The 20,351-nt window shown below is 37.9% G+C and overlaps 1 protein-coding gene across 2 annotated transcripts in view; it reads left to right on the forward strand.

Annotated features, from left to right (window-relative positions):
* The window catches only part of SHTN1 (shootin 1), a 117,995-nt gene that overhangs the window by 41,078 nt on the left and 56,566 nt on the right, over window positions 1-20,351 (forward strand). For both annotated transcript variants that reach the window (XM_027851680.1, XM_027851679.1), the window contains exons 5-8: window positions 8,349-8,517; window positions 10,600-10,697; window positions 12,021-12,102; window positions 15,644-15,738. In XM_027851680.1, coding sequence (XP_027707481.1) covers window positions 8,349-8,517; window positions 10,600-10,697; window positions 12,021-12,102; window positions 15,644-15,738 — 444 coding nt within the window. The remainder of the gene's footprint in view (window positions 1-8,348; window positions 8,518-10,599; window positions 10,698-12,020; window positions 12,103-15,643; window positions 15,739-20,351) is intronic.

The raw sequence follows: 20,351 nt of genomic DNA on the forward strand, positions 1-20,351 counted from the left end.
GATCCCGGGTTGTTGAGGTTGGAATCAGACAAGAAGAGGAGCAAACAGAATTGGGGTCTTTCCCTGAAGAGTCTTCTTCCCAAATGGAATTCAAAACACAGATTAAAATTCACAGATAGTCTCCCCCAAAAGGCTTCAGTTATGTTCATGATGAGGGGGAAGGACTAATATCCAGTGTGCCACATAGGGTCATAGATGTGAAGCTGAAAGGGACTAAAGAGGCCATCTTCTCTAGCCCCTTCATTTTACATATTAGGAAACTGAAGCCCAAGGAGGTTAAGTGATTTGCCCAAGTAGACTTACCCAAATGATTTGCCATATAAGTATTAAGTATCAGATTACTACTGGATTTGAACTAGCATTTATATAGTGCTTTAAGTTTTGCAGAGTACTTTACAAATAGTCTCATTTTATCCTCATAACAACTCTGGGAGGTTGGTACTAGTGTTATCCCCTTTTTATAGATGGGGAAATTGAGGCAGAAGTGAAGTGACTTGTCCAGGGTCACACAGCTAGTGTCTAAGGTTGAATTTGAATTCAGGTCTTCATGGCTCCAGGTCCAAGGCTTGATCCAGTGTGCTATCTGGCTACCTACTAACTCAGGTCTTCTTATTCTAGACTCATTGCTCTTTCTATTATGCCCCATAATTTGTGTCCCTAGTCATATATGTCACAACTAAATATCTAACTCTAACTTATTGTCAGAGTAGGTAAGGACAATTGATTTATCAATAACTTGAAATTCTGATTATGTTTCAATTCCCAATGCTGATTATTCAGTTCAGAACTTCTCTCTTACTGATATTATTGTTGTTGAGTTGTTTCAGTCGTGTTCTACTCTTCATGACAGCATTTGGGGTTTTCTTGGCAAAGATACTAGAGGGGTTTGCCATTTCCTTCTCCAGCTCATTTTACAGATGAGGAACTGAGGACACAGGGTTAAATGACTTACCCAGTGTCACACAGCTAGTAAGTGTCTGAGGCCAGATTTGAACTCAGGTCCTCCTGACATCTGGCCTGGTGCTCTATCCATTGCACCACCTAGCTGCTCTGTCTTACTGATAGTCCTTAGCAAATTAAAGTGTGTTTATATTTCTTTTTTGTTTGTTTTTGTTTTGGGGTTTTGGTTGGGGGGGTTTAAATGACTTTTTTTGTTTTAGTTTTCAACATTTACTTCCACAATATTTTGAGTTCCAAATTTTCACCCCATCTCGTCCTTCCCCCCACCCCAAGATGGCATGCATTCTGAATACCCCTTCCCCTAGTCTCCTTTCCCTGCTATCTCTCCTCCCCTTTTCTTATCCCCTTCCCCTTCCCCTCCTATTTTCCTGTAGGGTAGGATAGATTTCTGCACCCCATTTCCTGTATTTCTTATTTCTCAGTTGCATGTGAAAACATTTTTTTAAACATGTATTTTTAAGACTTTGGGTTCCAAATTTTCTCCCTTCCTCCATCCCCACCCATCCTCATTGAAAAGGCAAGTAACTCAGTATAAGTTATATATGTGCAGTTATGCAAAACACTTCCATAGCAGACATGAAGTGAAAAACTAACTCTATTTCCCTTAATCCTCTATTTATTCTATTCTTTCTTTTGACTCTGCTCCTCCTCAGAAGTATTTGCTTCTGATTACCCTTTTCCCAATCTGCCCTCCTGTCTATCATCCCCCTACTCTTTTGTCCCCTTCTCCCCCATTTTCCTGTAGGGTAAGACAGATTTCCATACCCAATTGAGTGTGTATGTTATTCTCTCCTTAAGTCAAATCCTATGAGAATAAGATTCACTCATTCCCTCTCACCTTCCCCGTTTCCCCTCCACTGTAAGAGCCTTTTCTTTTCTGGTTTTTTTTTGTGAGATAATTTACCCCATTCTATCTCTCCCTTTCTCCTTCTCCTAGTATAATCCTCTCTCACCCCTTAATTTTATTCTCCAGATATTACCCCTTCATCTTCAATTTACCCTGTGTCCTCTATCTATTTATCTATCTATGTATCTATATCTATATCTATCTATCTACATATATATACATACATATAATTTTTTCCCTCCAACCACCCGAATGCTGACAAAGGTCTCATGAGTTACAAATATCATCTTTCCAAGCAGGAATGTAAACAGGTCAACCTTAATAAGTCTCTTACGATTTCTCTTTCCTGTTTACCTCTTCATGTTCCACTTGAGTCTTGTATTTGAAGGTCAAATTTTCTATTCAGCTCTGGTCTTTTCATCAAGAATGCTTGAAAGTCCTCTATGTCACTGAATGACCATTTTTTCCCCTGAAGAATTATACTCAGTTTTGCTGGGTAGGTGATTCTTGGTTGTAATCCTAGCTCCTTTGCCCTCCAGAATATTATATTCCATTCCCTGCGGTCCCTTAATGTAGAAACAGCTAAATCTTGTGTTATTCTGATTGTGTTTCCACAATACTTGAACTGTTTCTTTCTGGCTGCTTGTAATATTTTTTCCTTGACCTGTGAACTCTGGAATTTGGCTACAATATTCCTAGGAGTTTTCCTTTGGGGATCTCTTTCAGGAGGAGATCGATGGATTCTTTCCATTTCTATTTTGTCCTCTGGTTCTAAAATATCAGGGCAGTTTTCCTGGATAATTTCTTGAAAGATGATGTCTAGGCTCTTTTTTTGATCATGGCTTTCAGATAGTCCAATAATTTTAAAATTCTCTCTCCTGGATCTATTTTCCAGGTCAGTTGTTTTTCCAATGAGATATTTCACGTTGTTTTCTAATTTTTCATTCTTTAGGATTTGTTTTACAGTGTCTTGATTTCTCATAAAGTCACTAGCTTCCAATTTCTCTATTCTAATTTTTAAGGAAGTATTTTCTTCAGTAATCTTTTGGACTTCCTTTTCCATTTTGCCAATTTTGCTTTTTAGGGCATTCTTCTCCTCATTGGCTTTTTGAACCTCTTTAGCCATTTGGGTTAGGCTATTTTTTAAGGTGTTATTTTCTTCAGTATTTTTTTGGGTCTCCTTTAGCAAGCTGTTGACTTGTTTTTCATGATTTTCTTGCATCACTCTCATTTCTCTTCCCAGTTTTTCCTCTACTTCTCTTACTTGCTTCTCAAAATCCCTTTTGAGCTCTTCCAAGGCCTGGGACTGATTCATATTTTTCTTGGAGACTTTGGATGTAGGAGCTTTGACTTTGTCGTCTTCTTCTGGTTGTATGTTTTGATCTTTTTTGTCAAGTAAGATCATATAGTCTGACTCTTTTTGCACTGCTTCCTCATGATCCCAGTCAATTACTTGAGTTTTAAACTCTTTGTGAAGGTAAGAGTCTGCTTCCAATGTAGAGAATGTACTGTCCCAAGCTTCAGGGGTTTGTACAGCTGTTTTCAGAGGTATTTCTAAGGACCTGTAAATTTTCAGTTCTTCCAAGGCGGTATGATAAGAAGCAGGGTGTTTCCTCTCCACTGCCACAACAAGCTCCACCAGGCCAATGCTCCTCCTCACCCCAGGACCGCCCCTTGAAACTGTGACCCAGATCCAAGTGTGAGCACAGCAAGAGATTCCTGCTTTAGCACTGTCAGAGAGATCCCTGCAATCCCCCTGTGATCAGCCACTCAATTCCCCCTCAGTCTGTGGGCTGGGAGCTCAGGAGGCAGCTGCTGCCCCAGAGGCCACACTTGGGACTTTGGGGCTGAGACCTAGCTCCTTCTCTCACCGCAGTCACAGACTTTTCCTACTGACCTTCTAAGTTGTCTTTGGTGTTCATGGGTTGAGAAGTCTGGAAACCATCACAGCTTCCCGTGATTCAGTCCTCTGAGGCCTGCTCCAGGGTCACTGTGGCCTGCGCGCCCACGCCAAACTGCGCTCCTCTCTCCGCCCAGCACTATATACCTTTCCGATCAACCATCCAGGTTGTCTTGGGCTGGAAATTTGTTTCGCTCTGTCTTTTTGTGGGTTCTGCTGCTTTAGAATTTGTTTAGAGCCATTTTTTACAGGTATTTGGTAAGGTTTCGGGGAGAGTTCAAGCAAGTCACTGCTTTCACTCTGCCATCTTGGCTCCGCCCCTACATTTATATTTCTACAAGCCTTCCATGTCCTTCTAGGGAAATGAATTCAGCAAACACTTTAATATGTTCACAACCATAATTAAAGCATACAAACAAAAGCATAATTTTTTGCTATGGACACTGACCAGAATTTGGTCTTTAGTGTGTGCATTTATATATATGTAGACACACACAAACATACATGCACATCTTTTTCTTTAAATTGATATATTATTTTCTCACTCTCTGAAACTTAGGGTCTTGGAGAGTTGCCTGGGGCACTGAGGTTAGGTGACTTTTCCAGGGCCTAAGAGCCAGTAGGTATCAGAGGCCAGACTGGAACCCAAGACTTTCTGACTCCAAGACCAATTGGTCAATTGACAAACATTTATTAAGTACCACTGTGTACAAAGGATGAAACTATCCTTAGATGCAAGAACATTACATGTTAATGATGGGGAGATTGCAACTATATATAGAAATCTCCACAGCATAACTATAAATATGTACAAATGAGTTGTTAGTAGTTTGGGAGGCATAGCACTAGCAATTGAGGAGATCAGAAAAAGCTTCATGCAGACATGGTGCTTGAGCTATATCTTAAAGGAAGAGAGAGACCCGGAGGCAGGAGAATGCATTCCAGGTATGTGGGATGGTTACGTACAAAGACACTGAGAGTGGAGTTGGAGGGTCATGAGGACAGTTTGGTTGGATCTCAGCATGCAGAAGGGGGAAGTAATGTCCAATGTGACTGGAAAGATAGGTTGGGGCCAGGTTGTGAAGAGTTTTAAAAGATCAGCTCCATATCTACTATAGATTTATCTTTCTGCTATACTATAATACACCACCTCTGCATACCTAGATATGTTTATAAATAAATAATATGCAATAAAGATAAATGTAAAATCCTACACTTTGGGCTCATAGAGTATGGATAGTCAGTCTTCCTATGTAATGGAGGGGGTGTTGGCTAGACAAGTCAGTCAATCAATGATCGTTTATTATGAATATCACCTGGGATTTTTTAGTGGATTTCAAGTTTAATATGAGTTAACAATTTGAAAAGGCAGCCAGTACACATAATGTGGGGCAGCTAGGTAGTGGAGTTAGGAAGACCTGAGTTCAAATTTGACCTCAGACATTTACTAGTCATGTGACCCTGGGCAAGTTACTTAACCCCGTTTGCCTCGGTTTCCTCATCTGTAAAAAGAGCTGGAGAAGGAAATGGCAAACCACTTCAGTATCTTTGCCAAGAAAACTCCAAATGGGGTCACAAAAAGTTGGAAACAACTGAAAAACTATTTAATAACAACAACACACCTAATATAATGTTATGCAGAATCAAGAGAGATGCAGTGCCCAGGACAATGGAAATGATAATCCTCCTGTGCTCTGGTGAGTCAGATCACATGTGGAGTCCTGTGTTCAGTTCTGGACACCATGTCCTAAGGAAATTGACAAGTTGGAATCTGTCCAGAGGAGGATGACCAGGAGATAAAAGAAAGAGCTGACCATGCCATTCAAGGATTAGTTGAAGAAACTGGGATGCTTAGCCTAGAGAAAAGAAGACTTAGTTGTCTAGGTATTTGTTGGGCTTTCATTTTGAGAAGATATTAGCTTTGCTTTATTTGACCTCAGCAAATAGAGCAGTAAGTAAAATTTGAAGAGAGGACGGTTTAGGTTTGATGTAAAGATAAACCTCCTAATAATTATGGCTGTTCAAAGGTGGAATTGATTCCATTGGCCTATAGTGCACTCCTTTTCACTGAATGTCTTCAAATGGAAGCTGGGTGATCAGAATCTCCAGAATTTTAAAGGTTGAAGGGATATTAATCCAACCAGTACTGGAAAGGACTCCCAACCCAGCCTTGCTCTCTGCTTGAAATCTTTCAGAGGCAGAACCTACCATTTCTTAAGGCATCCTATTATGCTTTTGGACAGTCCTAAATGTTAGACATTTCTTCCTGACATCAAGTCCCAATAAAGCCTCTTTGCAACTTGTTTCCTTTGCTCCTAGTTCTGTCCTCTGGTACAGTTAGAATGAATCGATTTTACCTCTTGGCTAAGTGGAATGAATGCATTTCTAAAGTTTGTTTGATAAGCTCCTGCAATAAAAAACAAAACAACAACAACAAAAATCCCTTGACTAACCTTTAATGACATTCCCCAATTCTTTACCCTCAGAAATCCTAGCTGTCCTTCAAGGTGTAGGTCAGATGATAATTCTGTCATGGAACCTTTCCAAGTTCTTGGCCACAATCAAGTCTGTACTCCTTTGACATCTCGTAATACATTGCAGCTCTCTTGTGAATTTTGTATTAGGTTCATATGGGTGCATGTCTTATTTTTGCTCCCCTGTTAGATTTTATACATCTTTACAGTGATTAACACAGTGCATTCATTACCCATATTAGATGTAACTTAATAAAAGTTATGTGAATTGAATTATTTAATTGAGTGTCCTACATTTTGAAATTATAATTTAATTGCATTAGTTGGGGACCCCAGAACACCAGGCCATTTGGGAATTGTTTGTCATCCTTTAGTTTTACATTGTGGAATGAAAATTATTATAGTCATTGACTCACTTGTCCTTCCTTGTCAGTGTAGGCCTTTACTCTCTTTTATATGAACTATTCTGAGCACTCTCTGTGGCAAGTTATTGCTGTGTTCCATGCACACTTTACATGGAGAAGCCTCAGGGACAGCAGCTTACTTAAATACTAAAATTCACAGGACAAGTCCTCTTATGTCATGAGACCTGAATTTGTCCCAAATTTGTCCTGAATTTTTCCATGGCACTAGGTGACTGTGGGGAAAAAAAAAAGATAAGCATGAAGGAATCAGAGAACAATGTGATAGAGGAATCACATATAATGGTGACTTCGTGAGCACTGTAAAAATAGCAATGTTCACAAAATGCAGAAACACAACTGTCCTGTACCCAGGAATTCTCATTTGCTGACTTTCAAGTAGAAAACTGGTCAAAGTACAGTAAGTATTTGCCCCCTGAAAACAGGAAAGTAGGACTATATCTCTGGGTGGGTGTGATGCCATTCTTCTTCCCTCCTGTTCAGTTGAGATGCTTCTCTCACATCTACCTATCTTTAGTATCTTTCTGAGCTGATCACCTGTGTACCCAACACAACATCAGCATAAAATCTCTCAGGACTTTCAAGTACACATTCTTCCAGACACCTGGATTTTCAGATCCTTGGACAAAGGGAGGGAGGAATTAGCTACTTCAATTAGCTGCATTACTTCCAGAGTAATAGTTGCTTGGAATTTATGTAGCATTAGTTGGGGAAGTTATATGTTCCGATATAGGGCCATTGGGTTTATGGTGGCATGTGCCTGTAATCCCTGCTACTGGGGAGGCTTAGACTAGTGGATTATTTGAGATCAGGAATTCTAAGCAGTAGTCGATTTTGCACTGTCTGGAACCAAAATGGGATGGGAGGGGGGCACCAGGCTGCTTAAGGAGGGTGACCCAGCTCAGATTGGAAACAATAGGTCAGAGATCTTCTGCTATTCGGTACAAGGATGGGATCCTTGTGTGGTTTATCTCCTTATCTCTTTTAGATGAGATAAAGAACATTAAAGAAGGGAGGAGAGGGAAGAAAGAAACAAAGAAAAACAGAGGGAAAAAGGAAAGGATGGATGGATGTGGGTTGAACAGTCTCCAAAATTCCTTCCAAATCATATCTGTAATTTTTTATGTGTGTGCGTGTGTATGTGTGTGTTTTTCTTTGTATAATAATAACAAATTGTATAATTTCATATTTTTATATTCATTCAGTTATATGTTGGTATATACATACTTGAATGCATATGCATTTAAACCCATTAGGTAAATACTGATATTGAAGATCAAGTAACATTGAAGCTAAAGACCCAACTCAACCAATATGTACATTGAGGGGGAAATCATTATTTTAATTCATGTATTAGGATTCCACTTGCGCTTCTGTTGTTTAAATTGTTTTAAGATTCCTTGGTTAAGGCCATGTATAAATTCAAAATGTCCTCAAATTTCTCTAGTTATGTTTCCATTTCATTCTTCCTGTGGGCCACAGCAGGAATGAAGCTTAACCAACATTTTCATATGCTGATGATTGTAAACCAGGTGTGAGCTTTTACTTAAACTAATAAATTATTATCCTTCACCATGGAAGTATAAACAAAGCCCTTAATTAATGAATTTTCTAATTGTTATTTCCTGCTGTGGATGTTAGCCAACATTTAGTTCTTACATGAATAATTTATCTGTTCTATTTTTTAAAAGCCAAGACTCTTATTTTAATGTTATCATAACTGTTATACTTGTATTTCATTTTAGTTAAATAAAGAAAATAAGACTTTGAAAAGAATCAGCATGCTCTATATGGCTAAACTGGGGCCTGATGTTATAACTGAAGAGATAAATATTGATGATGAAGACTCAGCTACAGAAACGGAGGGAACCTCTGGAACTTGTGACTCTGTACAATGTCAACAGCAAATAAAAGGTAGAATTTGTTACTAAGCTTATGATCATTTTCTTAACTGTCAATGAGAATATTACCAATCAGATTCTACTCGTACTTGTACTGGCTAAGTTCTGGCTTGGGATTCTGTACTTTGAGATTCTGGGCCTGGAAAATCAATGCATCAGTCAGTATTTATTGAGGATTTACTATGGACCCAGTATTATTGTAGGATACAATAATGGAGATACTTGGAGATACAAGAGAAACCTAAAGCATCATCTCTGCCCTCAGGGTGCTTATAGTGTAGTTGAAGAAACATAATATAACCCAGTTATCTGCATCATACATCATTGTAGGGATTCATGAATTCATTACTGTAACTATAGGGCAGCTAGGTGATGAAGTGGAGAGAGCCCTGGAATAGAGCTTGGAATCAGGAAGACTCACATTCATGAGTTCATAATCCAGCTCAGACACTTAGTAGCTATGTGACCCTGGGCAAGTCATTTAGCCCTGTTTGCCTCAGTTCCTCAACTGTAAAATGAGCCAGAGAAAACAACGTCAAACCACTCCAGTATCTTTGCCAAGAAAATCCCAAATGGGGTCATGGAGAGTTGGACACAACCAAACAGCAACACAACAACTCATGCTACAGAGAAGACTCTCCTCCTATCTTTCTTCCTTCCTCCTCCCTCTCTCTCCTCTTTCCTTCCTCTTGTCATCTATCCCTCCGTCCCTATTTTCTTTCCTCTTCCGCCCTTTCCTCCCTGCTTTTTTCCTTACTCCATCCCTCCTTCTCTTCTTCCTTCCTTCCTTCCATTCATCTGGCCCAACTAGAATGTAAGCTCCTTAAGGGGAGGGATTGCATTATGTTTGTCGTTATAATCCCTGAGCCATATATGAGCCAGCATGGTTTAAAATAGATGGATAGATAGAAAACTGGCGTTGGAGCCAGGAAAACATGATTTCAAGTCCTGTCTCTGGTGTGTGTGTGTGTGTCTAGGTGTGTAGGCATGTTTGTATTTTTTTTATTTATTTGTTGTGTGATTGGGCAGATGACTTTACCTCTTAGTGCTCTAGGCAGTCTCTGAAACTATAAGCTACAGAGAAAGTGCCAACCTGTCTTGGTTAAAGGAGTTTCCTATGCCAAATGAAATCACAAAGCCAGCCCCTCTCCTTAGGGCCTAGCATGATGCCTTATACATAGTAGGTTCTTTAAAAAAAAGTTTTATTGATGCTCTTTTCCATAGAGTAGATTCTTAAGTATTTGTTGAATTTCATTGCTTTGCACTGAATTGAATTCTTTATAAGAACAGGAATTTAAAAGGGAAATAGTAAGTGGGAAAAACCGTAGAGCCATAAAAACAAGTATTTTGAGCTAATTTATTGACATTTCTTGCAACATTTGAATAAATGAAGCAACTTTAAAGATAAAATAGAATCTTTAGAATTTGCTTTTGTAAAGTGTTTTCATTCCAACAAGTGTCAATTTCAAATTTTCATCCATTGTATCTCAATAATAAAATATATATATGAAGTAAATTAAGAAACAAAACATTCACAATTCTGAAGGGAAAATTACTGGCATTAACCTTCTATCAAACTAGGTTATATTTTGACTCAGTTCACATAATGTCAGAAGGGCTATAAATTGGCAGTTATTCAGGATTTTTCCTACAAATCAAACCTTCCAAAGTGTAAACTGCCTGTTGTTTGTTTATACTGTATTGTGACAAGAGCCCATGACCACTAAGAAATAAAAAAGAAATTAGTACAATGCCTTAATTGGTTTTGCTGGAAGCTTTTTAAAAATATCTACTTTGAAAATGCCAGATGCTTTTTTCAGAACATGGGTTTTGTGGAATATGAGAAAACCAAAGACCACTGCATTTGATATTTTGCAAATACATTGTGTACGAATTATGATAATGGTCGCTATGGTGGAAGCAACCCAGTAAAAGCTCAATAAAATTTGCCTTTGCCTTTTGCTCTTAGATATTAAATGACATTGACTGCATGCAACACCTGGGCAGGTATTTTGGGTTCTTTTCATCTGATTGTTTTCATTAAATATCCACTTATTTCCTCTTTATTCTATCTTTTTCTCTTTGAAAAATCTAGAACTTCGAGATCAAATCATATCTGTTCAGGAAGAAAAGAAGACATTGGCTATTGAACTAGAAAATCTGAGGTCCAAGCTTGTTGAAGTCATTGAGGAAGTATGTATTGAAATGATAAAATGGAGACTTTTTTTTAAAGGATTTTTAGAAGCGGATAAGAAAAAAAAAAACCAGTCAGCTACGAAGCCAGTTACCTTTGATATAAACGCTGAGTTACTTTAACTTTAACTGTTTGTGTCAATGGCCCCTGAAACCACTTGCCTGGTAATATTGGTAATTGGTAATGCCTGGTAATATTGAGAGAGGAGTCACTAACTCTTTTGCTTTAGAACTTGAACTTAATTGAGGGATGAAGAAACAGTATTTTTTTTTCATTCTAATAGGGTCATTTGTGGATAACAGGACTATATTACAGTATTAGAACTGAATAGCACCTTAGAGACCACCTGTCCTAGTCCAATCCATTCATTTGCAAATTAGGAAACTGAGTCTCCCAGAGGAAAAGTAACTTGCCAAAAATTAGATAGCTAGTTAGTAGCCCACCTATAGCAAACATTCAGTTCTCCTGGCTCTATTTCCAGTGATCTTTCTATTACACTGATAGACTAGACTATCAAAGCCGTTTGGAGGAATTCTTCCTTTTCTTTGAATATCTTTAAGCCTAGCACAAATTCCCAACTTAAAGAATGATAAGGGAGGGGTCTAAATGGTTTTCAAAGTTTTTCAATCCAAGGGCCAGTTCCTTGGGATCCTTTTGCTGCCTTGTCGTTGGTTCTTAAAAAAAAAAATGCCAGTATAAATAAGGAAAAGGTTGTTGTTTTAGATAGGACTCTAGAGATGGATATTGAGTAAATTATTCATTCACACCAAATGTAAAATATAGGTTTTTCCACCATAATATTAATAATATCTTTAATACTTCAAAGATCTGAGATTTTCTACCTCTACCAGCCCCAAATGCCTCCTACCCCCAGTACATAGTCTTCAAGACTATAGTAATTGACAGAGCTTTGGGTCAAGCTCCTGGTCCATCCTACATGATGCTAAAATTCCTGGACTGTGGCTGTAGATTTCATTTGTATTCATTGTAGGATCCTTGGTTTTTATTTTTGCATTAAATATTATCAATGTTTCTTATGCAAGGAACTACAGCTAAAAAACAAAAAACTTGGTCTGTGACTAGAACAGTAGTTAAAATGTAGAAGTTAAATTCTTTTTAAGACTTCAGTTCTTAATGGATACTCTACAAAGACTGTCTCCCTAATGTTTGGCTTTGAGAAGAGCTCTTATAGATGAAGATGCATTAATCTATTTGAAGCCATAAATATGTCTTGAATGTAAAACAGAAATCACACATTACCATATGGTCTCATTTTACACTGTTGGCTGTTATCTCTCCTCTAAAAATCTCACAACTTTTAGGTAAATAAAGTTAAACAAGAAAAAGCTGTTTTGAATTCAGAAGTTCTTGAACAAAGAAAAGTGCTGGAAAAATGCAACAGAGGTATGTATGTTCAGTTTCCCCAGCCCAAAAGCTGCGCGTAATTACACTTCATTTGTTTCTGTTATCATTGATTCATGCTATTTTCAAACCATGTTCAGGTATTCTCAATCTTGCAGTGGAAATGAATTCTCAAATTCTGCCTTGCCCTCCTCTTCTGGTACTTACTTAATAGATCATATAAAGTCTTAAAGAATTTTAAACAGATCCGTAGAGGTCATCTGGTGCAACCCATTCATTTTATAGATGAAGAAACTGAGGCCAAGAGAATGAAAAGAACTTGCCCAGGACCACATAATTCATTTATGGCAAAGCCTAGGGGATAGAACCCAGGTTTACTGACTTCACATCCAGTGTGGCACAGGTTATCCCCTGTCCCTGGAGTTCCCTCATTCCCCCTCCTTTTGCTTTGCTTCCTAGAATCCCAAATTTATTATGCTACTCTATCACACACTGCTTTTATTCTATTCCTGGTATGTTAGGGATAATTAGAAGTGCTTTCTCTTGAGAAACTGGGATTCAGAAGAAATCTTTGAACACATTTTAACAGCTCACCACCCAAGGATTAGCCCATCCCACACTTACTTAATGTTCTCCATCACAGTGGCCATGCCTTCAATAAATGATTTGGAATTTGTCCCTTTTTTTTTTTAAATCCCACTCTCATCTCCACTGTAGTAGCTATAGAAAATATGCAGTTATCCCTTTCACATTGTAGGGGTTAGGGGTGTGGTACCCCTGCAATCTGGAAAATCCACGTAAAAATTTTGGCCCTTCCTTTATATAAGAGAAATCTGATTTTTTTATTTTTCTTTTATGGAATGTTTACAGTACTTTATTGTAAAATTTGGGTTAAGTATTTGGACATAGGCCCTGCGTTGTCTGCTGGCCTTCATGTGTCATCTGTGACTTTCATAAAACTCCCCCCAAATTCACATTCAATTTCTTATGACAGCCCTTGATATATCAAAACCATGATGGGGAAAGTTGCAATGTGGAAGGAATAACTATAACTACTTAATCTCTTGGATATTGCCCATTTTTATGTGAGTTCTGGACAGAACCTTTGTGTCTGTTTCTTCTGCAAAAGAAATAAATGTAGCATAGTAGAGATAGTATTGTCCTAAGATTTGGGAAGATTTGCATTTAAATCCCATCTCTGACATTTAGTTAGTTGTGTGACCACAGGTAAGAGGCCACTTAACTGTTGAGCCTCAGTTTCTTTATATGTAATATGGGAATATTAATTCCTTATAATAAATACCTTATAATTTCTGTGAGGACTAATTTTGGGGGGGGGAGACTGGACCTGTTAATTTCATCAATGAAGAGAACTTCCAATGAGGAAACAGCCTCCACCAATGCTGATCACCAAATCTTTCGTGCCTTACAATCTTAGACAGTTGTTGATGATACCTAGAGGTTATGTGAATTGCCCAGTCATAAAGGCCATATGTGTCAGAAGCTTAGGTAATATAATGTATTCAAACATTTGCAAAATTTAACATGAGATATTAGTGTCAGTTCTGGCTGCTGTTGTTAGTGGTAGTAGTAGTCAGTCAGTCAGTTAGCTAAGTATCTAAGTTTCAGACACACTGTCAAGTGCGAGAGATAACAAGAAATCAAAAACCAGCCCCTAATTTCAAGGAGCTCATGCCGGCCAGGTTTCCAATGATTAAATTCATTTTCTATGAGGATTGTAAAGAATCTTTGCCATTAGGTTACAGATATCCCAGCAACCCATAAAAACATCATTAGCTGTTAATCTGTAAAACCCTTCAGAAGCAAAATATTATTAGTGTTAAGTTATATTATCCATTTTATTGTAGGATCATAAGATTTAGATTTTGTAGGAGCCTTAAAGTTCATCTGGTTAATCTCATCTTTGCAGCATGCCACGCTCCCCACCATATTATAGATAACAAAAACTTGAGGCCCAAAGAGACTGTGATATGACCTTAAGTTTATTATGCTTGATTTTTTGAAGGACCATGCTGCTTTTTTCACAAGCTTGCTCTCTGAGCCTTATATCATTTTTTGTGATAGTAATAGTTTTTTTTTTAAATCATGTTGTTATGAATAATGTGTGTCATTATATTACTTATCAGTGTACATAATTTCCTTGAATAACAATCAGGGGATATCAAAAGCCACTGCATGTCACAGCTTACCTTTTTTTTTTTTTTTTTACTATAGTATCTTGCCATGGAAGAGAGGTTTTGACCGTAGGCTTTAAAATTGTCTTAAATTTTTTTTTGTCTTGTTCATAAAGTTTCTTTTTAAAATGTGATGGAAAATCAGTTGACTCTCAGTGACCTGTAATCCATATCACAAAGTGCCACTTATATTGCTTTACCACCAAAAGACTGTTAGGCTTTTGTCAGAGGAGGCAGAGGATTTATAGAGTATGGAGTTTGAAATTCTATGTCATTATGCTGGAAACCAGTCCTTAGCCAGTTAGGACTGAAGTGCATTGACAGAGCAGTGAGTGAAAGCAATTATTAAGAGAGCTCTTTAAAAAAATATATATTTTATTGATATGACTTGCAGGTTAAGATTGAGGTACATTGGCAAAAGAGGACGAGAAAGTGAACAGAGTGCCTTCCTGTATTATGCTTAATGTCTGTCCATATCATTATGCCCTCCCTTCCATCAGCATTGCATTTTAACAAAATATGACACAATTTAAAAGGTGGCAGAGAAATTGGTCTGATGTTTTTCTGATGAGCTTTTTTCTAATAGTATCTGTTAGTGTAAACCTCTAATGCTGCTTCTGAAGTTTGTGAAGTCCACAGTCCTTTTTTTCCTGTCTAAAATATCCCAGTACTCCTGAATCTGTGATCTCATTGATGTGGGTAGAACTCTGACAATGTCAATCACAACCCATCCATTCCTGCCTCTTCTGGGCAACTCTTGCAGCTATCAGTGAAGCCATATAGGTTGTCCATCATTTATTCCTTGCTCTTGACTTGGGGCTAGCCCATCTTTTTTTTTTCTCCAATCATCAATTTCTTTTATGACATTCTTTTGGTTACTTCTGATTCTTTCCTTGTTTGTACTGTAACATGCTATATTATTTAAAACTGTTTCATGGTACAGCTGAAGCGTGCTTCTAATTCAGCCCTCTAATTTTTCAAATGGGGAAATTAAGGATCTGGGAAGTGAAGTCATTTATTTACTCAAAGTCACATTGACATGTAACGTAGATCTTCATTCTGATCAAATGATCTGCATCTTTGAAAAAGTAGTAGCTAACATTTTATAGCTTTTTGAGGTTTGCAAAATGCATATCTTATTTGATCCTCACAACAATCCTGAAAGGCAAGTGCTACAATTATCCCCATTTTACAGATGAGGAAACTGAAACAAAGGCTAAGTGACCTACCTAGGGCCACACAACTTGTAAATATTTGAGGCTGGATTTGAACTTGGGTCTTACAGATTCCAGGTCCAATGTTTCTGCTCACTGCTCCACCTACCTACCTCATTAAGCACATATGTAATAAGCTTCTTAGTCATGATCCTGTCCTCATCCTTTTAACAGTGTCCATACTAGCAGTGGAAGAGTATGAAGAAATGCAGGTGAACCTTGAATTGGAAAAGGATCTTCGAAAGAAAGCTGAGACATTTGCACAGGAGGTGAGTGTGACTCATGAAAACAACACTGAGGCTGTTTTTAAAACAAAACCAAACCAACAAAGATCTTTGCCAATGACATAACAGTTTGACTTTCTGAGGCAGGGGTAGAACACAACACATGAAATTCATCGTCCACTGATGCACCACCAGAGTATATAACTTGAAGACTGGACCACCCACAGCCAGGTTATCAGGAAGCTTCAGAGAGCCTTGGGTCACATATTGCTTCTGTTGCCATAAGGTTTGTGACAAATGCAACTACAACAAGCAAGGCAGAATTGTGACTCAAGAATTGAGGCTGGCAGAAATGATATCTTGGCTGCACGAATTGGGCAAATCACTTAAACTCTTCAGACCTCAGTTTCCTCATCTATAAAATGAGAGGGGTTGGACTGGATATGGACTCTAAGGATCCTTCTCACTCTCAATCTATGATCCTAAATTTGAAGGAAGCAAGAATCAGCAAAGATTTTTTTAAGCAGTGCAAAAGACATAATCATCCTTGTGCATAGGTGATATTCAACTGGTATTATTATATAGGATGGCTTGAAGTGGGGAGAGATTGGAATCTAATGGTTTCTCCAGGAGTAATTATATTTTCTTAGATGAGAGATAATGAGGAACCTAGAGTAGAGAAGTAGAAATAAGCATGGAAATAGGGTAGATGTAGAAGGTATTTTGAAGGTAAAAATTATAATACTTGGTACCTATTTGTTGTAGGAAAAGGAGGGCTCTCAAAATGGCATTAAGATTTGGAACATGGAGGAGATATAATACCCTTAATAGAAAAAGAGAAATTATGAGGAAATTCAGGTTTGGGTAGAAAGATGATGAGTTCTGGGCGTATTGGCTTGGAGGGTCTGTTGGAACAAGAGACAGTTAAAAATTCAGATCTAGAGCTTGGTAGAGAGATCAGAACTAGAGTTAGATTTGAGTCATCTGTAGAATTGACATTAGAAGTTAGAGAAGCATATCAACTCACCAAGGGAGAGATTAGAGAGAAAAAAAGAAAGGTCAAAGTCAGCTGAGTGGGGAAAACCAACATTTACATTTTCTGTATCATGGATGCTTTTGGCAATCTCGTGAAGCTTAGGGACTCCTCCTTAGAATATAACATTATAGAAGAAACCAGTTCTATTAAAATAGTTATCAAAATATATTTAAAAAAAACAAACCAAGGTTACAGAACCCGAGCTAACAACCCCTGATTAGGTGTTAGGAGGAAGAGAAGAAAGCAAAAGAGAGAAAAGAAGTCATCACAGAGCAGGTGGAGGACTAGGATGGGCAGTTAAAATGTTTGAACAGTATGGCTCTTAGTCCTCTTGACCTTTGGAAATGATAGATGCTATAACTGGATGGAACCATCTAAGCGACTGGAGTAAAGTTCATTTACATGTAGTCTTCTGAATCAGTGTATCATGCTGTGGGACTTAGGGAAGCTATTTAAAGGGTAACAGTGAAAGGAATATCTTCTCTAGAAAATCTAATGACTTATTTTCAGTCTTCATCCTTGACCTCTGAGCAATGTTTGACATTGTTGGCCCCCCTCTCCTCCTGGATGCTCACTCCCCTGTGAATTTCCCCAGCACTGCTTTGTCTAGGTTTTCCTCTTACTATCTTACAGCATCTTCTTTGTTTCCTCTGCTGAATCATTCTCTCTCACATCCCCTAGCTATGGACATATCCAAAAGTTCTGTGTCTCTTCTCTGTTTTTATTTGGTGAGTTCATCACCTCTCACGGGTTTAATAATCATCTCAATGCATGTCTCCAAGATACTCATCACTCTCCTGAGTTCAGAGCCACTTTTCAGACTGGATATTTTATTAGTCATTTCAAATTCAACATGTCCAAAAGAGAAGTAAATATCTTTCCATGTAAAACTCACTCTTCTTCTGCACTTCCCTCTTTATGTCAAGGGCACCACCATCTTTCCAGTCACATGTGTTCCAGTCAGTATCATCCCTTGTTCCTCATTCTACCTCACTGCACACAGTTAATCAGGTGTGCAAAATCTTTTAGTTTCTTCCTTCACAAGAATCTACTTCTTTGGGTCTGGGTAATTGGGAATCTAATGCAGTGACTTTGCCATCATGATTAGGAAGTATCAGTGAAAGCTGGAATTGTTGTGAAGGTGATAAATGGGATTTATACACAGTAACAAACAGACATTAAGAATAAATCCAGAGAAGTAAAAAAAAAAGAATCCACCTCTTTCTTTCTATTCACCCAGCCACCACTTCAAGTTTAGATTCTCATTACCTCTGACTTGGACTATTCCAACAGCTTTCTAATAGGTTTCCCTGCCTCTTTCCTTCCCTTTCTCTGGGCCATCCTCCACACTGCAGTCAAAGTGACTTTCCTAAAGTGCATGCCTGGCCATGTCAGCTCCACTATTCAATATCAGTGGTTTCTTATTACCTCTAGGATCAAATATATACTCCTCTGCTTGACATTTAAAGTCTTTCAGGAACTGGTCCTACTCTATCTTTTCCAGTCTTCTTATAAATTACTTTCCTCCATTATACTGGGAGCTCCTTGAGAGCAGAGACTGAGATTTTTGTTTGTTGATTTTGCTTTTTGTCTTTTTTTGTGTACCTACATTCAGCACAGTCAGTACCTGGCTCATAGTAGGGGCTGAATAAATGTTTATTGACTTCATGACCTCCTTACTCTGGCCAAATTGTCCTTGTTTCTGGTTTTCATAGAGTATACTCTTGCCTGTCTTCATGCCTCTGTACAGATTGTTCAGCCCTCCCCCCCCTTTTTTTCTTCTGCTTCTTAGAATCTCTAGCTTTCTCCAAGATTTGGTGCAAGCATCACTTTTCACATAAAACACTTCCCGAATCACCCCTCTTCCTAACTACTAGCATCTTTCCCACAAAATCTCCTCCTGTTTATTTTTAATAGACCCACATATGTACATGTTGTTTCCTCCTAGAATACAAACTCCTTGAGAGCAAGGACTAATTCATTTTAGAGTTTGTATCCCTAGTGCTTAGCATTTGGTTGGCATTTAGTGGATTCTTGGGAATTGATTGATTGAAGGGAAAGAAAGCCCTGATTGGAAAGTAGGAGTGGAAGGAAGTTAAAGAATCAGAGTTATAATGACAACATTTGAAAATCAGTTTCTGGTTTGGTGAAATAGCTTTTCCAAGCTTAAATGTCATTGTCCTGCCATTATGCTTTGGGAAAGGTTTAATCAAAGATGATCTACCTCAAAGCATTATGATGCATTTCTTTCAGAAGCTCTAATGAAAGGTAAGTAAATATTGTCATTTTATTATTAGGGGAGGGGGGGAGAAAAAGGAACCAAAGTATGTCAGAGCCCTCTGGGGGAAAAAAGCTGTAGAAGTATAAATAATGGACATAAATAAGCAATGGGGTGGTGAGGGATAGGGGAGGGAGATATCAGCATGAATATACCTACATTGCTGAAGTGAAAAGGTTGGCTGATTTTGAGTTGAATGCCAGCATCATATTTTGAAAGACATTTAAGTTTCCCATCTGTTCTTTATAGAATGGTGTTAGAATATAAAGCTGCTTGGGGAAAACCTTGAAGGCTATGGTAGTAGTGGAGAGGAGAGATCAAAGGAGCAAGATTTCACAAAGAATAAGGAAATGAATTAGCTATTCTTCCATAGCGAGATTGTAATAAATATTTATTGCTGGTGATAACAACATTGGCATGTTAACCCCAATGAGAGAACAAAATGGAAATGTGAGATGGGAACAGGAGAACAGAAACAGCGGCATTTAACATTGCCATTAACAGGGATACTTGCATTAGTGCTGAACATTAAAAAATAAAAAACATCAAGATATTACCTTAAGCATTTTTATGAATCTAGGGCAAAATATACTTTATTGTGATAGTGAATCTTTTTCTCTTTCTTTAAAGATAAAATCAGATTGAAAATGGCAAAAGGTGGGGAAAAAACAAGAAATAACCCAGTACAGAAAATATGAAACTCAGAGCATTTAATGAGACTCCTAATTTAGCTGTTTCTTTTGGACTGTATTAAGATTTGAAAATTTGTGTATTTTTTTCAGTACATCTTTGCAACTTTTTGTTGGAAGATGCCTTTATCATCTATTGCTTATATGGTCCATATGCTAGCTGATACAACTTAAAATAAACAAATATTTATGAAGTAAAACAGTGCCTGCCCATAAGAAGCTTAAAATCTAGCAGGGGGAAACAACATATGGAGATATAGGTAGAAAATGATAATAATAATAATAATAATAATAATAATAATAATGATGATGATGATATAAACTAGTCTTTATATAGAACCTTGAAGTTTGCAAAGTGCTTTATAAATATTATCTCATTTGATCCTCACAACAACCTGGGAAGTAGGTGTTATTGTTATTCCCCATTTTAAAGATGAGGAAGCTAAAGCACAATAAAGTTAAATGACTTGACCAGGGTCACACAGCTACTAAGTGGATGAGACTAGATTTGAACTTGAGTTTTCCTGACTCTAGGTCCAGTGCTCTATACCTAACTGCCTCAAATTAGGCAGAGAAGGCTCTAGCAGCTGGGAGAGAATCAAGAAAAGCTCTATCTAGAAGTGGAACCTCAAAGAAAACTAGGTATTCTAAAAGA

Source organism: Vombatus ursinus, unplaced genomic scaffold, assembly GCF_900497805.2.
Source record: "Vombatus ursinus unplaced genomic scaffold, bare-nosed wombat genome assembly UNPS02009205.1, whole genome shotgun sequence".
Classification (NCBI taxonomy): Eukaryota; Metazoa; Chordata; class Mammalia; order Diprotodontia; family Vombatidae; genus Vombatus; species Vombatus ursinus.